This window comes from Rutilus rutilus (assembly GCF_951802725.1).
Source record: "Rutilus rutilus genome assembly, chromosome: 19".
Taxonomy (NCBI): domain Eukaryota; kingdom Metazoa; phylum Chordata; class Actinopteri; order Cypriniformes; family Leuciscidae; genus Rutilus; species Rutilus rutilus.
In genome coordinates this window covers 7,853,065-7,874,910 of record NC_140232.1, presented here as the reverse complement: position 1 = coordinate 7,874,910, position 21,846 = coordinate 7,853,065, and the positions used below count along the sequence as shown (strand labels likewise).

Here is a 21,846-nt window from a genome sequence, read left to right as displayed (position 1 = left end):
CCACCCTCCCTGTTCATCCCCCGTCTTACGCTCTCCCAGGCCTGAAAGCAGCAGAAATTAGTTTTGAGGGAAACAAGTGCGATTGGGTCTGTATAGGTCAAGACGGACTTTGTTCCTGTCTGAGGGTTTATCTAAACTACAGCTGCGTTGGACAATGGGCCAGGGGTGGCTGACAGAAACCCAAGCTGTGAGGGCTAAATTACTGCACTGATAAGACTGAATTAGATGCTATGAAGTCCAAGAGCTCAAGAGACACTGAAGAGTAGACGAGAGACTCGGTCGATGACACAGAGAAAGACAGACAAAACAAGATAGAAACTAGATAGAAGCTGCCTTGCCTTGATTCCTAAATGACAAATTAAAGTCAAATGGGACTGATTTGGAAAACATAGACAGCAACTCTTATATGTGCTTCCATGTGAAGCAACTGGAAGACTTGACTCTTTATTGATTCTATAGTTTGACTTTGACATTAGCATGTTGCTAAGCAAACTCTTCAGTGGAAGTCTGCGTGGGACTCCCACTCCTGTAAGATTCTGTCCCACTCTCGCTAAAAAACAAGCTATATGTCTTTCCACTCCGGCCAACAACGTTTACGATTTATCCCGCTCCTGCTTGCAAAATCCGGCAGGTAGAGATCTACATCGATTTGTCCGTCCCATTTCAGTATGATTCCATCTCGCTCTGGTGTCATAGACTATTTGACCAATTATCACACAAACACAACGTTTCAGACGTGACCTTTGTTGCATTTGAATGCAAAAGGAAGGTGCTTTCCCTTTCTCTCACATTAAACCAAAAATCATTGAGAATATCCAACGCATTCTCATCCTAGGGCGTCATATACTGACGCTTTTGACATTCCGTCTACATCGAACGCACATGGCACCCTTTAGCGTCAATATGACACGCACAGAGCTTTGTTCGGTTATGGGTAGGTTTAGGTCTGGGGTAGGGTTAGGGTTAGACCGCTAGGAGGCGCCTTCTGGCCCATATCTATCTGCGTCTCATATTGACGCTAAAGGGTGCCATGTGCGTTGGATGTAGACGAAATGTCAAAAACGTCAGTATATGACGCCTTGGGATGAGAACGGGCTGGAATATCCAACCCTGCACTTGTATGCTGTTTATTTCTGTTGAGCAATCTGTAATACATTTGTATAACGTATATTTCATTTTAGAGATACTAAAGAGATACTTTATACTTTATTAGATATTTATATTTTGTTGGAGTGTCACACTTGAGTTGGGTCCTGCAGGAATTCAGACCTCTTCCCTGCAGTATAAAAACACATGTTCTTATCAAAATGTTCTATTTTATTTTAGAAGGTATTTCTTTTGGATTGCATTCACTTAATTATGCTGTCTGCCTTTAAGTCTTCGCTTCAAGAAGCAACTCATTAAGGGTCAGATTTACTGAACAGTGCAAATTAGCGTGAGATCTCAATTCCAAAAAAGCGCCGATGGGAGTGGAAAGTTCTGCGCGTGATCTACTGACGACACGCAAATTAAAGAACACAGACGTAGCCGGATCATTTCCATAATGACCAACACAATCTACCAAGAGATACGCAGATTATTGTCTGGTTTAAGACGTGCTGTTTTGGGCGGTAAATAATGGAACAAATACCAGGAAACTAGAGTTTAGTAACACAGTAAACAGTGACTAGAGCAAACCTTAGTAAAACGCCTCTCATGATTCATTTAAATACTCTCCTCCCATAAATTCTGCATCTGAAAGATAAACTCCTACAAATGCATATGCAATAAGGTCAGCTGCAAAAATACCTGTGTCCATGCCTTTTTCAGCGCAAATTTTTCACTGCGTGTCTTTAAAAAATCCTAACAGTAGTTTTTTAATGTCAAAAGAGGGTTTGTGCTGGTGCAAGCTGTTAGTATATCTGGCTCAAGTAAAGTCTTGGAACACAGCTATTGTGTACAATGGACAGAGCTAATGTATACAACTTCAATCCGTTTCAAACATTAAGCTATTTTACAGTACAGTAACTTACATAGAAATGTGTGTAGACGTGTAAGGTTTCTGCAAGAATATGCGCCTGCTGATGTCAAGAATCTTTCATTGTAGCTGCCAGGGTTTGTATCATCAAGTGATCTATCATGCAGGATAGAAACGTACAGTAGTTTGTGCCTCTCTATAAGGTAAAAGTGGCCCTCTGCCAGCTGATTTAGGCTGTGGACTCCAGCAGACTGTGTAAAACAATGGACGTAGTGTCCGTGATGTCACCCGTAGGTTTCTGAAGAGCATTTTTTAAGCCCAAAGTTGGTGTAGCCGGCCGTCGCCATCTTGGCAGCACATCACTCCCGGATAACCGAAAATAGGCAAAGAGGCGGGACGTGGGTGGAGCTGAGGTGACTAGTTTTTTACAGTCTATGGTAATTACAGGTCTATTTCCTACAAATATTTTTGAGGACATGTCAATGTTTAAAACAAATACTTCCAATGTAGTCTGTGTTAGTAAATTTTACGCTATATATTTATGAAATGTAGGCATAACATTATACAACAACGTTTCAGACTGTTTTATGCCTATGGTTTCAGCCTACAGCTAATCACAGTCTGTCAAATTCTTGAGTGTAGTTAAGTTTTAAATAAAATTATAAATAATAAATAAATTATTTTAAATAAATTAAATAAATGTATAGATAAAATTATATTCGAATTTCACTCAACGGAAAAAATGGAGCCCAGACTACTTGGATGGTCTGTTAGTACAATTAACGGCACAGCAAGCCATATTATTTGATAATTGTATGAAATAATCCTGAAAAAAGCACGGCTAGTAGTGACAGTAGCGGCAATCCACGTCACTCAAGTGGCCACACCCTTAATTATGCAGAACTTTAAAGCTTAATATAATTTAAACGGATGAGTTATACAAAAATTCACCCTTCTCACAGTTGTCATGAAGGGTAAAATTTGCTATATAGACCAAAACAACTTTTTGTACCAGGCTGTAAACATATTTTTTTCTGCTGTAAAGTTAGGCATTTTAACATGTGGGGGTCTATGGGATTGACTCCCTTTTGCAGCCAGTCTCTAGCGACCAGTCGATGAATTGCAGTTTAAGTCACTTCAGTGTTGGGTTCAAAAGAGAGACCGGAAGTTTGCCGCTCGGGCAGTACACTATGAGAACTACCAAGGAAAGTCTCAGGAACTGCAGATTTGCTCATATCACACCTTGCATACTGCTAGACGACTTTTAATATCTGCCAGTGCTGTTAAGTATGCCATGTCTTCGACTTACAGTGTCAAGCAATATGACACGTGTATTTTAAGACTGTGGATCTTGTTACCCATCTTGTTCTACAAGTGCACCTATCTGCTATTATCGTCAAATCTACACTTGAGCCACCAGACACATACTTTAGTTCACACACACAAAAAAAATATGTATAATTCAGAATTTACTCACCATCATGTCAGTCCAAACCAATAATACTTTTGTTCAACTTAAAAACACAAATGCAGATATTTTTTAATGAAAGCTGAGAGATTTCTGTTCCATCTAAAGTCTATTCCAGCAGTTTAATCGGAGTCTTCTGAACACATCCACACATCAAGAAACACAAACATGCCTGCTTGATACACGGGAACAAACCTCATTGGTTCTTGTGTGTCAAGCAAGCACATTTTCATTTGGGTTTCGAAGATAAACAAACGTCTCACGGGTTTGGAACGACCTGAGGGTGAGTAATTGATAAGAAAATGTTCATTTTGGGGTGGACAAACCTTTTAAATACAGTACCCTGCAGATAATGTATCTGTGCCATTAAGGCGCACTTAAGCATTAGAAAAGCACCTTACGTCCTGTAACGAAGGTGTGTGTACATTATCTTCAATGAGTGCTTATGTTAATATATTTAAGAAAGAAAGAATCATTCTTGTGACACTGATATTTTCCCAACGAATGAGATGTTGTTTTACTGAATTAGTGCAGTGAATAAACTCCAGAAATCTGTTTTACAAAGGAATTAGTCCAAATATTTAATATAAAAACTGATCTGACAATTATTCTCATGGCAGACACTAAGTAAACACGAGGGGTGACGGTTCCTGCTGACTTTGTTTCAGTGTGACATAACATACATACATGATATCACTTGGACTCGTAGTCATCTTTAAATAGGCTCTGTAGAAAAGTGGTGTCATTGATGGAAATTAGTGTGAAAAATGTGTCCCACAGAGCTGGACGACAGATTTACAGGGATGGGTTAAGCTGCCGAGAGACACAAGCACAGAAACAGTCATTATTCCTACAACTCAACCACAACTTGACACACGGCTGGGTTTCAAAAAGACGAGAGAGCTGGTGAATGGGCCAAGTCTCCCTTCCAGGATAATGACAAATTTAACATTTCTGCACAGTGAAACAGAATGTCGTCATTGTCTTTGGGTTCCTAAATGGCTGTTATTTCACATAGTCGTCTTGAGGAAAGAATAACACTCAAACATCAGTCTTTTACGAAGAGAGACACACACATTATGGCACACCTGGGGCGCTTGAGTGTTGCTCTAACTATGACAAAGAGCTTGAACTTTGAGTGACTTAAGAGACGTTTTTTTCCACACCGTTATTATGCTTGTCTGGTTATTAATTTATTGTATTTTGTATTGCTATCATGGTTGGTAATCAAAACAGTATTGTGCATCTATTTTTGGCTGTAATGATCTGAAAACATTTGCGGCCAACAAAAAGAGGGTGGCGACCAGGATGAAAACTACGCCTCCTATTTTTCCATGAAAGAAATGGTGGACTTTAAATATGTAGACTTTCCATATACATTTGAAGTCAAATGACACTGCAAGATGACCTGTGACCATTTATTTCATGATGCAAGTTTATATTTTTGTACAATGTGCCATATAAAATAAAAGCAGTGGGTCACTTTCACGAAACAGAGATTTATTAGTCCTCAATGCTTACAGATGCTCACTTTTTTACAGAATGTTTCAAAAATTGCATTGACCTTCAACCCCATAACATTCAACCTCAAAACATTTTAAATGTAACAGGGCTGAACAGCTATTGGAGAAAGAAAAAGTTAGCCAATTTAGGTGTTATTTATATTTGAGGTGTTATTTAAGGAGCCCCTAAAGGGACTTTCACATGCGCACTATTGCGAAAACTTAGCACAGGAATTGTTTGCATGCTCGTGTGTGACATTTTCCAGTTAATGTATACTGTAACCTACGTCCACTGCCATCTTACTATTAAGAAAATTAGTTAAATGGGCTGATGCCGCAATATGCGACTCAGTGTGCATTGTCCTATATGCTATTGCTAAGTTTTGTGTTTCATAAAAAAAGATAAGTAAAAAGTGCTCATAATTTGGACTTTCTTTAGAGCAGTTCATCTAGTATGAGGCTGAATCCAGATACTTTTCATTTATTTATTAATTGGTGTGAACCTCCCCGTTATTTAACGCAATGCTTATGGCTTTGCTCGCAATAAGCGCTGTTAGAATTGAATGAAGAAAGTCAGCATTTCTCCGACACCTGTAAGGATGCGTTAAATCCGACAAAGTAGTTTAATAAAGGGATTCTTTTTAAATATGAATTTTTAGCACATTTTACTGAACCATATTTTTTTAATTGTCCGTTAAAGTTTTATGTGGGACAATATAAATACACTGCCCTAACAAAATCCAAATTTTGAGTGCTTTTTACTGTACAATTTATTTATTTATTTTATGAAATATTAAAGGAATAGTTAACTTAAAAATGAAAATTCTGTCATAATTTACTCACCCTCAAGTGTTTTTCAAACCTGTATGAATTTCTTTCTTCTACTGAACACAAAGGAATATATTTTGAAGAATTTCAGTAACCAGACAGTTGAAGGACCCCGCTGACTTCCATAGTAGGAAACAAATACTATGGAAGTCAGTCAGGGGCGGCCTTAAGCATCTGGGGGCCCGTTTCAATAACTAATATGGGGCCCTGCCCACATAAAATGTAAACATGTGCAGAGCAAGGATTCTTTTTGGTTTGCATCATTATTTTATTACGCGCACTTTCAGCTTCATGAACAGGCACCACTGGCATATGTACGTTTCATTTCCTATTCAAATTATTTCCCTGCTCAAAAAAAACAACGTTTTAACCTTACGGAAAAAAGGCAAAGTATAAACACATAAACTACCGGTATTTATTTACTTCAGATCACCATTCGCGGGGGCGGTAAACGTCGCCATGGTAACCGCGGCGCGACTCAAGTTTGACCAATCAGAGACATCAGTGTTTTGCTTAGAATTATGGGTAGTGTAGTATTTCTCCAGAAGATCGCAAATAACAAGGTTGATTTTTATACTTTGTGGCTTTTATAGGAGCAGAAACTTTCGTTTCACAGCCTCGTAGCTCGTGGTCAATCTAACTTGGATGGTTTAGGGGTCTCCAACCTTTTTTAGCTACTTTTTAAAAATGAAAGTGGCCGAGAGCTATATGCAATAATTAAATCTCTTAAATAATGTCTCATAACTCTCATATTAACAACTATGCTAACTGTTTCAGACCTAAACGAGTTATTGTAGGCCTATATATGTCACCCTTAATTGACATATAAAAAAAAATATTATACTGTAAAAACACATAATTATTGTTGATTTTATAGTGCATCATAACTAGAGATGAAATGGTATGAAAATGTAATTTCATGATTATAGTGACCAAAATAAGCATGGTTATCACATAATCCTGTTCAAAAAGTATTAATACCACACAATAAAATCAATTCACCAAGTTTTATGTCGAAAACCAGCAAATAACAAATAAACTTACCATCAATATGCACTTTTTGTTTGCATAAACATTAAAATAGTAACATTAAAAATGATGGCCAAATTTGAAAGGAGTGACTTGCAACATGTTATCTACTAACATGTACAAGTTCAAATAAAGTTTTGACAAAAAAGTTTTTATAAAAAGATAAACCTCGCATATTTCAGCCTTTAAATCATTTTTATAAAAAGAATGATTCAAAAAAGACAAAATACTGACATTTACAATGCACATTAGCTTATCTTTTATTATTAATAGTAAAATTCGGTCCGATTTTCTCGTGGCGTCTGTCGTTGCTATGTACCATGCGCTCTCCACAACGACAGAGAAGTTTTAATAGCTAATGGATTTCCACTACCGATAAACGCTTGCTGTAGCTCTGCTAGAAGATTTATTTACGGAGAAGAAAAAAACACCCGTAGTTTGGGTGCACCCCCATCCTTCATATTGACTCGCGCCTGGAAAAAATTAGTGCGTCGCTTCAATTATTTGAAATAACGAACTTGAGCGTGCAAAAGACGCGATATGTGAACGGCCCTTGGCGAGCTACCTCCAATCAGGCCACGAGCTACTCTCGCGAGCGACGTGTTGGAGACCACTTTAGACATTATGTCTGAAAATAAATATCCTAGGGAGAAAATGGATGGGATTTTCCTGTTCTGTTGGGGGCCCCCTTGGAGGGCGGGGCCCGTTTCAATTGAAACGGGTGAAACATAGGTAAGGCCGCCTCTGAAGTCAGTGGGGTCCAACTGTTTGGTTACTGAAATTCTTTTGTGTTCAGTAGAAGAAAGAAATTCAAACAGGTTTGAAACAACATAAGGCACGGTTTCTTAGCCGCCACAGAGGATGTGTTAAAGTGAACATAAGGCCTTGAAATATGACGTGCAGCCCTAGCGAAAGACAAATTTTGAGCACTTTTTACTGTACCAGTCTCTTTTTTTGCAAATAGGACAATGCAAACAGCCGTATTACTCCATCAGCCCATTTTGTGGCGTGGTTTCTCGGACACAACAGACAGATATAAAACGGATATATAGCTTTGATATTAGCACTGCCCTAACAACATCAAACACATCCGTATTTTTACAAAGTTCCCTTTAGGGGCTCCGTAGTTATTAGCCATTCATTAGCCATGTAGGCTTATATTTATGTATAATATGCTATGTAATATAAAAGCAGTGGGTCACTTTTAAGAAATAGCTGTATTAGTCCTCAAGAGTCCTCAAAAATACACTCAACCCCAAAACATTTTGAATGTAAGACGGCTAAATGGTCTATTAAAAAAGTTATTTTAAGCTTATTTTAGCCATTTTTGAACTGTCATTCAACAAAACATGTTTTGAAAGAGAAATATCATATGGATCATTACCATTTTTTTAATGAATTCACTACAATGCACAGGAAAATGCCTATTCAAATGATAAATACATGAATTTCAAGCTAACTGTGAAAGAGTTTAAATAATGTAGCAATTTAGGGTGATAAATAAATAAAAACTTTCTTGAAATTTTGATGTACAAAAGTCACCGTTTCCTGACAATGACTCCAGTGTCAAAACCACACATCAGTTATGTAGTACAACCTAACGGACTGTAGGAGCCATTGATCTTAGCTTCTGTAAAGAAAACACAAAGTCGTTGAAAACACTGACTCGAATGTGAATTTGATTAACTTCAGCGAGAAGAGACAAATATCATCGTGAAGAAACAAATACACACTTTCAATGTGAAAATATCACTGTAATTAGCAACATAAACATCCCAGACACACGTCATGATTCAGTGTAGTGGAGAGAGGAGGCAGTGTCTGCAGTGGCCTCGGGGCACAAGAGACCATGATGGGCCTATTCATCAACACACACATGAATGATGGGTTTTCACTGCACACACAACTCACAGGCCTCCAGTAACCTGCTCATACCCAGATGGAAACAGAGGTTAAGGGAATGTTTGATTAATGTCGCTGGGCGATCCACCTGGAAACTTGCACGTATCACAAATCAATGCAAATAACACGTATAGTTACTAATACTAATAGAAATGCTTGCCTTAGCAAAAACCTCTAATAATGCTATGCAAGTTGGAGAATAACAAAAGATGAGAAAACCGAATTAAAGACCTTGTTATCGCCCGGCTGTATGAACAATTTTCATTAAAGTGAAAGATTAATTAACAGATGGGGTAATTGGTTATGAACAAATGATAAGGCATCAATGCACTAATAAATCCTGACATTTAATTTGCTGCCCTCTTCCCCCGCTATCAATTACTGTGTTCCTGGGAATAATTGACAATGTTTCGGTAAGACTTAAGAAAGGCGGGCATCTTTCAAAGCTCCTAAAATGCTCCTTTGGTGTAGACAAAGCAACATGGACCATATGTTTAATATTAGGTGTAATCTGTCCTACTCAAGTGCTCTGAAAACTGGGAAAATTGGATTAAATTGGCTAATGGCATGTTTAAAACCTCCATAAAATCAATGTGAGTGGAAGGTTTTACAGTGTTTTTGACTTGCGCCTTCTCTTTGTGCATAAACAAAGGTTGGCTCTCAATGATGCAAAACTAATATATGCTGGTCAACAGAGATCTCAAAGTCCACAGGAGAAATATTGATTAATGCCATGTGGATCGGAAAGGGAGAATATTTGCACAATAATGAGCCTGTGGTATTAAGATGTGTTTTTTTCATTCTATCTATCTATCTATCTATCTATCTATCTATCTATCTATCTATCTATCTATCTATCTATCTATCTATCTATCTATCTATCTATCTATCTATCTATCTATCTATCTATCTATAGCTATCTATCTATCTATCTGTCTGTCTGTCTGTCTGTCTGTCTGTCTGTCTGTCTGTCTGTCTGTCTGTCTGTCTGTCTGTCTGTCTGTCTGTTTTATGCAACTGTCTGCAAATTTAATTACCTGAAATATGTATGGAAGCTTTAAAGGATAGTTTGACAAAAATAAAAATCATCAAATCATTTACATTTCTGAATCTGTATTCCTTATTTTCTTCTGTGAACACAAAAACAGATTTTTAGAAAAGTGTTTTATTGTCCATACAGGGGGTCCAGTTTAGTTTTCAACCCCAAATACTTTTATTGTATAAAAAAAAACAAAAAAACATTATTCAAATCAAAATTATAGTAATCAATCATATTGTAAAATGAATTACTTTTTCGTATAAGTAAATTAAATAAATCCAAAATATTTAATATTATTATATTATATTATTATAATATATTAATATATTTAATTTACTTATTATTATTATTATTATTATTATTATTATTATAGTGGTGCTGTTTTGGAGGTCTGTGAAAAGGGTGAAATTGACTTTATTTTATATAAAACATAAAAATAAAATATTAATTAATTTCCTTTGGCTGTTAAATTGCATTAATCTCAGGTGATATCCTTAAAAAAAAAAGGAAAAAAAAGTATTGTTTCCCCATTAGCAAAATTGGCCAATTTTAAAGAGAACCCTGCCTTGAGATGAATGGAAATGTTAATATAAAGCTTTCTTCAGGTATTACTGACTTCCTTGATTTTAAGATTGTAAAATGACTCACATCAGTTCTAAATCACAGAGGACATTTCCAAATGCTGCATCTCTTTAAATCCCTCGTCCAATTGTCAATCATTCTCAGTCTTTCTTTCCAAAAACCATTAGCATTGTTCACCTTTAAGGCAACCTCTCTGTACATTCTTCACAAGATGTTCAACAAACCGAGCAGACAAGTTGCAACTGTGCCGATGGAGTATCTCCACAAATGCTTAGTGGCTAAGCAATTCCACACAAAAGCTGGCAAACAGAAAGGTGAAAGGCAGGGTCAGGACAGATAGCGCCGAGGCGTGGCGCTCAAGTCAAGAGGGATGTTAGCGTAAGGACAAACAAAGTCAACCACGGGCATGAAAGCTGCCTGTCAGAGGCGGATTAGGAAACAAAAACATTCGGGCAAAAATATGAGGAACAACCATGGAGAATCAAACATCTGTCACGTAGACCAAAGGCGCAAAGCGAACACTTCCAGCACCAGGTATCGCTAAGTCAACAGCACGGCAAATATGAGAAAATGGCGAGGTAGAGCTTTTTTTCAGCAGGATGAATAATGCTGATATGGAAAAGTACCTTGTGTCATAAAGGCAAATAGGGAGTTTGCGTTGCAACAAAGTCATCCCTAGGTCAAAGTCTTTGAAGTTTTCGAAGAGGTGGAGAAATAGAGGACGGGTGGCATCGATATCGAGCCTCAAGAGCCTTAGAGATCTCTATGAAACAGAATCGGAAGTAAATGGTGAAGCACACATTTCGAGAACTGTAAATTCACTGTTGAGTTGTATACTGGCTAAATCAATGAGAGGTTATTCATTACATACAGAGAGGACAAAACACTTTTCAGCCGAATCAGTCTTGGAAACTTTTTTTTTTTTTTTATACTATAATGTCTTTTATGTACAGATTTGATTGTTTTACCCTTTTACCCTATGTTTGTGTTTAATATATAAGAAATGATAGCTAAAACAGCCCAAGTAAGGCTTGTATTTCATTGTTGGTTACTATGTAAATGACTATTCATAAAAATAAAAACAAACACAAAGATGACGGAATTCTCCAGTGATGCACATATATTCACTGTAGTCTCAAAGGTTTGTCATGTGCATCTTACCACAGATTATAACTGGATTGTTCAGTTTCGCTCAAGCATTACAGAATCCAATGATTCTTAGAAACAGTTCCTGTTACATGTTGACAGAAAAAAAAAAAATGAATGTGTCTGTCCTTCCGTTTTCATAACATACTTAAATGTCTGACAGTGTAAATTAGAACATAAGGGATGGGTCCAGAAAACCTTACGATAAATGACACCAAACAACATCACCGAGGTCAAACTGGGTTTAACATCAGATCTACCACACCCGCTGACACTGCCAGGGCACGGCGTGTGTACACATCATTTATCTGGCTTTTGAAGAAATGCCATAGCAAGCTTTCTCCTTCTCTGATTCCCTCATACATTGATTCTTTTGTTTCTTGGTGGAATAAAGAGTTTCCTTATAGGTTTGTTGTTGAAATAAAGTTCTGTCAGTGTCACCACCCACATAAACTATTCATTTACTGCTAAAAATACTCACTGAGGTTGCTAATTTTATTTACATGGAAAAATCAGTTGAAAAGTGAGATACAAGACTGTTTCAGGAAGTTAAAGCACATTAGTAATCGTTTTTAAAAAATGATGGCCACCATAATTAAGTATCCTTTCCCTGGCGAGTCCTGCAAAATGTGTGAATTATCCAGTATTCATGTGAACATTCAAATATGGTGCACCAAGACATTTTTGCGCAATGAGAACAAATTTCATTTTATTTCACAGACATCAAATAATCTTATACTGCATTTTTCACAGTATTAACTAAAACTACTGAAAATATATTTGTTTTAACTGAAATAAAGCTTAAATAAAATAAATACTTACAATTTGCCTTGGTTAATGAGTAAAACAGAAAAAAAAATGCTACATAGAAAAATCTACGGTATGGCTCAATGTCTAGCAAAATAGAAATTTAAAAATGACCAAAAGCACATAACTAAACAAATTAAAAATTTTAACTACTGTAATATATAAATACATAATAATATATGAAAATATATAAATAATACGAATATAATACTGGTTCCACCAACAACAACAAATAAGCAAGGTTTGAATCAAAATAAGGGTGAATAAATGTCAGAATTTTCATTTTTTGGGTTAACCACCCCTTTAAAATTCAGTTAAATTAATTTTGATTAAAGATAGACTGTGACTTTTGAATTTAAATAATGAGTCATACATTATCAATCCTTCTTCCAAAATGAGTTTTTGGCCCAATCCCAATTCTATTTTATACCCCTTCGCCTACCCCTAACCCTTCGCCTACCCCTTACCCTTGCCCCTTGAAACAGAGTGGCAAGGCGTAGGGGTGAAAATATATCCCCTAAGAAATGGGACACCACTACTACACCGTTACACGTCATTATACGTCGTTGCTAGCGCCAACGTCACAGGAGATGCGCCAATGTTTATCACAAACTTCCAAGATGCCGTCGTCAGCTGTAGTCTTGCGTGAGTTACAGCTATTTTTTTGCATTTTTCTTCTGAAGTTCGCAGAAAACAACGGAGATGACGATATCTTCGACGCCTAATGCTGCATTCACACCAAACGCGAATAGAGCGTCTGGCGCGAGTGATTTCAATGTTAAGACACCTTTACGCGCGTCTGGAGGTCTTGGAGGCGCGAATGAGGCGTTTAACGCGGCGCGGTGGACGCGAATTCGCCTCATTCGCGCGTCCACTTCGTTTCAAACTTTTGCTTTTTACACGCGCCATATTGTTAACGAACTTTAGCGATTTTTTTTGCAACCGTTGAATAACATGACCGTAAAAATGAACACAAGATTGAATGTGACATAAAGAAAATTATTATTGGCAGTCATGTTGCCTCTGTAGCCGGTGTATGCAGGTACATTTCTCATACCTCTTCGTTTGAAGTGTGGTCCCGAAAAAATCTTAGTTTCAAGGGCTATCTGGCCCTTCCCCTTACCCCTACCCCTCCAACCAAAAGAGAATCGAGACAACCCTACCCCTTCACGGGAACGCGCAAAACGGAGGGGTAGGGACAAGGGGTGAATTGGGATTGAGCCTTTGTCTTACCTTGATTCACTATGACAAGCCTATTATAAGTGTTTATATTTAAGACCTGTCTGGATAGTTTTTGCGGGAAATTGCATACACACCATCATATCTGTAAATAGATAAAAGCTGCTCCAGCTACTTTGACACGTGTATGGTGTGGGAATGACAGAGGTTAGTTACCACAATGAGCAAGAAAGGTTAACATAAAGCAGCTAAATCTCACGCTGAACAGAGGAGAGTCTGCTGGCAAAAGGAGAACGCGACAGAGCTCGTAATAAAACAAGAATCAACATTGGCTTGGCTTTTCGGAGATGGCGAGAAGTGAGGGATTTGAAATGTTGTGAAAGCGATATGGAGATGGCCATTTCATTACTCAACAGGTGAGTAAGGTATTTTACTGAACAGATAAATTGCCATTTGTAGCTCATTGTAAAGCACTATATATTGTGAAGGGTCATATTCATACACACAGTCACGCAGAGCCGAAGCACAAACAAAAACAATGTTTTTCCGCAAAATGCATGTGGTTTTGTTTTTTAAGCGCTAGAGGGTCAAAAGTTAGATGATGTAACTTTAACAAATTCATCATAAGAAAACTCACTGAGTTCACTACTATGCTTTATAGTTGTTTTATCTTGCTCTTGTTGACATTCCCTATATATGTCAGTAAAGGAAGATGTTAATTGAGAAGCACACACACGGCCTATGCTCACACTGTCCCCTCTAGTCATGTCTGGTAGTAGACGGACTGACACACACACACACGGTGACAGCAGTCCCCTATGGAACTAATCTGACAGCATCTCACGTTGGATTGCCAGCGTCCCACCTCACGTTCTATAGTGTGTTCGGCACTTCCGTCAATACCCCAGCTAGTGCCATCACACCATCGACCCCCTTAAACCGACAGAGCCACTGGCAATAAACCTTCCTCTCCGGGACCCCAGAGTCCCGCTCACAAACAGATCTGATTGAAAGCGTCTGTGTCCGGGGTCGCTGTTATAATATGTTGTGATAAAGAGAATCATAATGGCTTTTAAATAGACGGGCTCTGTCTCTTGTTCCTGAGCAGTGCTTTGTGGGTAGAGAGAGAGTGTCTCTGGGAGTGAGGCCCTGAGGCTAAGCATCTCGGAGATTGAGCTGTCCGTCTCGCTGAAATGAATCTGAGTTAACACCTCTTCAGTCGAGACAGGACAGCCTGGGGGACAGACAGAAGAGCACTTTCTGTTCTACCTGCAGTCTCTTCTCATTAACCCACACCTGCAGCAGCGAGCGAACGCTCACAGACATCCGTTCGCTTCCCAGACCTGCTGAGCTGCTTATCTAGACAGCATTTCAAGGCAGGTTCATATACTGTTGGAGGTAGGCAGGATAGTATACTGCATGTAAGCAGGCTATATGGGGAATCTGAATATGTACTGCACGCTCATTCGAAGCTGAAAACAATCAAATTACACGAAATATTAAATAACAATTCCAGAATGCTTTGAGCTCAGATGACAAACATCCAAAATGCCAGACCGGGAGAGAGAAGTGTTCTGTACTTGACCCGTATTGAAATAAAATACACTCGTTTTTCTGGTTTAGGTGTTTGACAAAAAAAAAAAAAGTTGAATTTTTTTCAAATCTTAAAAATGCATTTAAAAAAAACCTGTACTTGCAGAAAATATATTATTTAGGAAATAAAAGGCTACTTAGAAAGAGTACACTTTTGAGACTATGGTACTTAATACACTTAAGTACACTTTTAATAATGTCAAATAAGCACTTTACTTAAAGTCTTAGTATATAATGCATTATAAAAGTATTGTAATGAAGTAATGAAATGAAATGTAATGAAAATAATAAGAAATCTGCAAATATTATAATGCATTTTAACTTTGGTTACAATTATTTATGAAAAGATATAATGCATTATAACATACATTATGAATACCTTTATAATGCATTATACATAAAGGCTTACCAAAAGTTTTACTTCAAATTGCATTTTAAATAATTCTGTTTTTAATAATCTTTTGCCATGCTGTAAAAGAAGTAAACATTTTGATGTGACTAACATAAAGCACATGTAAAGTATAATTTGTACTGTCTGTGTTATTCTAAATTACATGTAAAGTTGATATATTTTTAAATGGCATTTTGAATTGTAACTTCATCATTACAAATGTGTACTTACAAATATACTTAAATACATTACATAAAAGTTTCAATAGAAATGACATGAAAGTATATTTTGGTTTACCATAAATGTTATAGTGGGGCAATAAACCACTCTAAAGTTCAGCTAGCTGTATACCATTTACATGTAAAATGTAATACATTTTCATTTAATTGCAATTAAGTGTCTGAAAACATTACGTTCAGTGAGCATTTTAATATGAATTATTTTAAAGTAACAAGTACTCTTTTTCACAATGGGTCTTGTCTTCCTGACCAGCTGACAAATAACCAAACCCCAAAACAGATCAAATAAGCTACTGTAATATCAATACATACTGTTTAGCAACATGTAAACTAAACTTAGCAAAATGCTAATGCTAAATTCCAACGAGGAGCCCTATGTATGTGACGTGGAGTTGCTGAATATGCAAATCTGTCTACTTATAAGGTTCTTTTTCATGTGGACATAGACAGTGCAGCAAGACAGCTCAAACCATAAAGCTGTGAATAAGGCATTGAATGTTTTGTTTGCAGCCTAGAATATGAAAAAGTGATTGTACCACAGAAGGACATTGGTTATCCAGCATATTTTGCAGTCATGAGAAACCATGTGAGCTCTTAGATCCGTGATTCAAACGCTCGGTGGATATGTGTCTGTGTTTGGCCCATTGTGGCCGGTCTGTAATCCCGCTCTATTAACACCTCTGACTCTTTGCTCTTAGCTGCTCTGCTCCGCTCTCTCACTTCTGTCTATTTGTCTAAGGGTCGGGGTGGAGTGGTGACGTATCCGAGTCCAGCTCCTCAGGGACAGCGCGATGGCTATCTGTGTCCGACTGTTATGACTATCTCTAACAAGAGCAAGAACCCTCCAACCATGGCGAATGGGGCAGACAGGATGTGGCTTAGATGTTTCCTTTTAGTTTTCCACCTTTTAAACCAGATGTTTTATGAGCGTGAGGTTTCTGAATGATTGTTTTCATTTTTCTTCTGAGTAAAACATTTAATGCCCTAAAACGTAAGACAAAGTATAGCTGTAACAGCCGTGAGTGAAATGATTGCCACACGACAACCCTTTAAAGGTGAAGAGTGTGGTTTCTGCACCACTACCAGAAACAAAAGAATTGCAATATTTCCAAAACACTCCCCCCGTCTGTCATTGGCCGGCCAAACAGATAGCGACGCCCCAATATCACACCATTGGTTGTTGCTGTGTGAGGATGCTCAAACAAACAGAGCAATGTTTTGAAACCGCCACAGTCACTATGTAAACAGTATATATATATATATATTTTTTTTTTTTTTTTTTTTACTTATAGTTATCTGCTTATTAAGGAGGGATTGGGGAAATGGCTATTAAAATTCACAAGAATAAGAAATAATGCGATTAAACAGAAAATCCTAAAATTAAGATAACACACTGTCATCCGCTTTCCGGCAGCTGCTAACAAGCATCATTTTTATAGATGGTTTGTCACAGATGGTCCAACAGATGTCTCTCCGGTCTTTAGCAAGTGTGTGTATGTGTGTGTGTGCGCATGAGCAAATACCCATAGATGTGCTCCTTGTCAATCGTTACGCTGTCAGCCAGGGCCTTGAGTGTACTCTTTATAAAACATAATGCCAAAGTACTTGAGCGTGTAAATTAGGGCTGAAATTTGAGAGTTGTGTCAGGCGGACAGAGACAGAAAGAGAGAGAAGCTTTCTCTTGGGGGTCGCATTCTGATGAGCATCGGTCGTGGAGAATCCAACCAAAAGCAGCAAGACCATTAGAATGCCTTGTCTGGGGAATTAAATTAGGCATGTCGAAAGCAAAAATATGATTTCCTTGAGAAAAAAAAAATTGAAAGCATGGTGTTTAGCTGATGACTCTGGGCTGATTATTGCATGTTTCAATGGCTATTTTTGGAACGTTCAAAAGTTTGGGATCGGTAAGATTTTTAATGTTTTTAAAAGAAGTCTCTTATGTTCACCAAGGCTGCATTTATTTGATTTAAGAAAAAAAAAAAGAAAAAAAAAAACTGTAATATTGTTAAATATTATGACAATTTCAAATATTTTTTAAAACGCAATTTATTCCTGTGATGGCAAAGCTGAATTTTTAGCATCATTACTTCAGTCTTCAGTGTCACATGACCCTTCTAATATGCTAATTTTATGCTAAAAAAAACATTCATTATTATTCTCCATTTTGAAACCAGTTGTGGACAAATTTTCAGGATTCTTATGAATGGTAAGTTCTATTTCATTTATTTGAAATAAAATCTATTGTAACATTATACATGTCTTTACTGTAACTTTTGATCAATTTAATGCATCCTTGTTGAATAAAAGTATTACTTAATTTTTTTTATTTGCTTTTTTAATTCTATATAGTGAAAAGGTGGCAAGAGATCTTAAAAATCCTGGTTAATAATGTTCCCCAGTTTATTCTTTGCGATAAAAACGAAAGGTCAAGCCCCATGCATTGAGCGATGGGATACAATATGTCATGCTGTGCTCTGGTTGTATGCTGCACTTTTTTTTACAAATGCAGTACTGTAGGTCAGCAGAGTGAAATAACATACTGGTCATAGTGTGCATGCACATTTATCTGACAATTTCTGCATTGATTTTCAGAATTCTTCAAACCGCATTTAAAAATCATAAAATGTGTTAAATGGAGCAGAGAATACTACGCTCCTAAAGCTAGCTGAAAGCATAAAAATGGTCAAAATGTTTCAGAAATAAATTCTTACTCAGAACCAACCCGAGTAGGTTATAATATAGAGGACCTTAGTGGGGCCCCCCTCCATCACAGGGCCCAGGACAACGTTTCTGGTACAGCCCTGCTCATATATAATTCTAAATCAGTGTAATGGTATCAGTGGAGCAAAGTACACAGTGAGTGAGAAAAGAGAAAAAGAGAGAGAGCGGCTCACATCTGATCAGTCATGTGGGGGAATCAGCATGTGCCCTAATGAGCAATTCCAATATCCTCCGATGTCATGTTGAAATGAAAATTAATAGTTCAATATGGCTCCATGCAAATGCCACGCATCTCCCATAACCCATATCATGTGGCGTGACCAAATGAGTGTATTCTAATAGATGTAGGCAGAAGAGAAAAGCTGATATCTTCAGTAATCAGGGTTTTGAAAATCACCATTAAATGAAATTCAGGGATGGATGGAAAAGAAAAGGGGAGGCGAAAAAACCCCAGAGACATGGAATGAACATCTTTGCTCATGTCTTTCCCACAGACTGTGAGCTAGTCACCGCAGGGTTGACTTACCACATACACCAGTCAAATTGGGCCTTGAATCATTGGAGGCCCTGTTCATCTTCATAAAGGGGCCTTCACACCGGAGGAACCTTTTCATAGTTCCTAGAACTATGGCGGAAGTACCCGGATTTTGGTGTGTTTGCACTGCAGGAACTAGGAACGATTTTAGTTATAGGAATTCCTTCTGGAGGAACCAATTTCTGGTCTAAACCAGCATTATAGAAACTATCCGCGACGTTAGTTTGCCTGATTGGCCGAACGTACGCGGAACACCACCATTTTTATGTAAACACAGATTATAGCCTATATACTGTATTTACTCCACAAACTAACTCTACGAACACGGAAAACAGTGATAGATGGACCTCTCAAACTTTACGCTGAGGAGAAAATCCAACGCAACTTTGAGGGGACCAAGCCAAACATTATTATGTATTTCTGCTCAGCTAGCGACACTGGACATCAACCACACGCCATACGCTAATACCATTTCATTACGGTCTACTTTCAATGTATAACAGTTCTATCTAATAAAGTGTTAGACAGATCGTTAACTAATGAACACGGGGAATGTGAGCACTATGTACTCAGGCTCAAGGTCCGCCACGCCATCAAAATAAAAGTCACAACAACAAGCGCTGCTTACGTCACTTCAGAGTTCCTACTGGCGGTGCGAATGCAACCAGAAAACGTTCCTAGGGGAACCACCCTGGTGGCTAGTTCCTAGAACTCAGTTCCTACCCGGTGCAAAAGCCCCTATAGTCTAAACTGAGGTTCTGTCTCAGATGGAGCCCTTGACCCTTGCAGGCCTCCTATGAGTCCACACTTTGGTGAAGTAGTCTTACTTGGATGTGATGTTCTTGGGTCCTAGAACACTCTGAAGTCAGCCAAACGAGTATGGACACGCTAAAAAGAAGCCTACGAGACTTCAAGTGAGCCATTTGGGATAGGGCCTTAATTGTGTTCTTTCAAATTCAAATCAAACCCAATAACATTTCAACTAACTTTCTGATAATGCTAATAAAAAGCAATATGTTAACTGCATGCCATATCATCTCCACATACCTCCCATCCATAAGTGGTCTCTTTTACCGTGGCGCTCTGCAGTCCGTTGTATGGTCCGAAGCGTTCTCCCATCCGAATTTTGACTTTAGCCCAGATTCCAAGGCCAGCCCCTGGAACAGACGACTCGCGGAGCTCCAAGTCAGCAGGGATGGGAATATCATCGGGAATGTAGACGGGCACCTCATAGGGTGAGCCCTCTTTAGGAGTGAAGTCCTCATTGCAGGGCTGAGGGGACGTGGGCCCCACCGCAATGGGGGACATGATGCTGTCTTCTGTCTCCTCTTCCGCACTCTCGCCGGTCACGAGATTGGGCTCTGTGTCGTACATGCTGTCTACTGCCTCACTGTCATCTGAAAGACAATACAGAGACATTTGCAATACGTTAGCAGAATAAAGAGATGCAAAGCACGTCAAATGTTCTTCAGCTTCATTTCTTCAGATTACCGTTGTATTTAATTTGCTGATTTTGAAAGGGATAGTTCACCCAAAAATTACTATCCCGTCATTATTACTCATGTCGCCTCCAAACTTGCTATTGAACACAAAAAGAGAACTTTTGAAGCATGGTCATGCAGCTCTTTTCCATGTAATGACAGTCAACTCTGACCATGTGTTTGGGGTTCCAAAAAGGACCAAAAATTACACTATAAATCAGAAAATCTTATAGCTTTCAAATCAAATCAAATGCTCATCATTGGCTGCTCTTCTTAATTTTGTGGTGTTCCTTACTTCGAAGAGCTTGACAGACACTAAATGATGATTAAAAATCTTATTTGTGTTCCACAGAAAAAAAAACGAGAAAAAAAAACATACAGGGTTGAGACAACCTGATGGAAAATAATGGGCAAATACTGGGTGAATGGGTGAATTCTTTAAAGTTGGTGGATTCTGATTGGCTGCCAATGTTTTTATCGTTCATTAGATTTTAATTTTTTTTAAACAATATAGTACTTCTGTGTCGTTACCGTTACAACTGTTGTATGGACTTCCTTATTCCCATATAATTACAATGATTATTACAACTTTATTTTCCCTGATGAATGGGCCTTTAGTCTAAACAAAACTCACTGACATAATACTAGGATGTTCTGACTGGCTGCCAGGGAGTTGCGAAGTTGTTGTGAGTCAACCCTCAAGTCTTTATGATGTTTATGTCTTTAAATGGGTTGGTTCCTTCCTTTAAATATAATCTTCTAAAAGGCAAAAAAGACTGATCAAGTACTAGCATACACTCAACACTAGGTTGTTCAAATCATACACCAATGTGCTTGAGGTAAATAAGCATCATTCTATGGGGAGAATAAACCATCAACCTTTCTATCACAAGTCCATGTTCTTAACCACTTCGCCACACCAACCAACAAGAGACCACCAGCATCACCAAGCCACTGAAACAAGCATGAACGATTCAAACCAAACTTGTATGTTCTATTGCTGGTTATACAGTGATGTGCACTGATCTGTGAATAAGACGCTCCGCCTAACCCCCAAAAAACAAAATCTTCTGTAACTTAGAGAGTCTGGCGCAGGGACGATCCCATTTATTTCATAGTCCCCGCCATTTCCTGTCTGATCATTTTACAAATAATGGCAGCAAATGACCCTGTGGCCTGACGCCACTGCCAGCCATCTATGTGTATTGTCACTCTTTGCCTGACAGCCTAATTATGGTACTCATCCTTCATGCTAGCAAAAGGTACAACTCTGATTGCTAAAAATAGGTTCTGTTTCTCTGCATTAGTTCTACACGCATGCATCACAAAGTACAAATGACGTGAAAGCCCTTGAATATACCATGCTAAGACCATTGGAGCTGGAGCTTTCAATCTGGGAGAGATTACAGCAAAACAACTGACTCAAATGCAATCTGTTCTCCGGACC

At 38.1% G+C, this 21,846-nt stretch overlaps 1 protein-coding gene across 12 annotated transcripts in view; it reads right to left on the bottom strand.

Moving 5' to 3' along the window:
- The window catches only part of prdm16 (PR domain containing 16), a gene marked incomplete at its 5' end in the record, with an annotated part of 246,373 nt that overhangs the window by 140,200 nt on the left and 84,327 nt on the right, over window positions 1-21,846 (bottom strand). For all 12 annotated transcript variants that reach the window (XM_084390322.1, XM_084390325.1, XM_084390326.1 and 9 more), the window contains one exon: window positions 19,966-20,315. In XM_084390322.1, coding sequence (XP_084246448.1) covers window positions 19,966-20,315 — 350 coding nt within the window. The remainder of the gene's footprint in view (window positions 1-19,965; window positions 20,316-21,846) is intronic.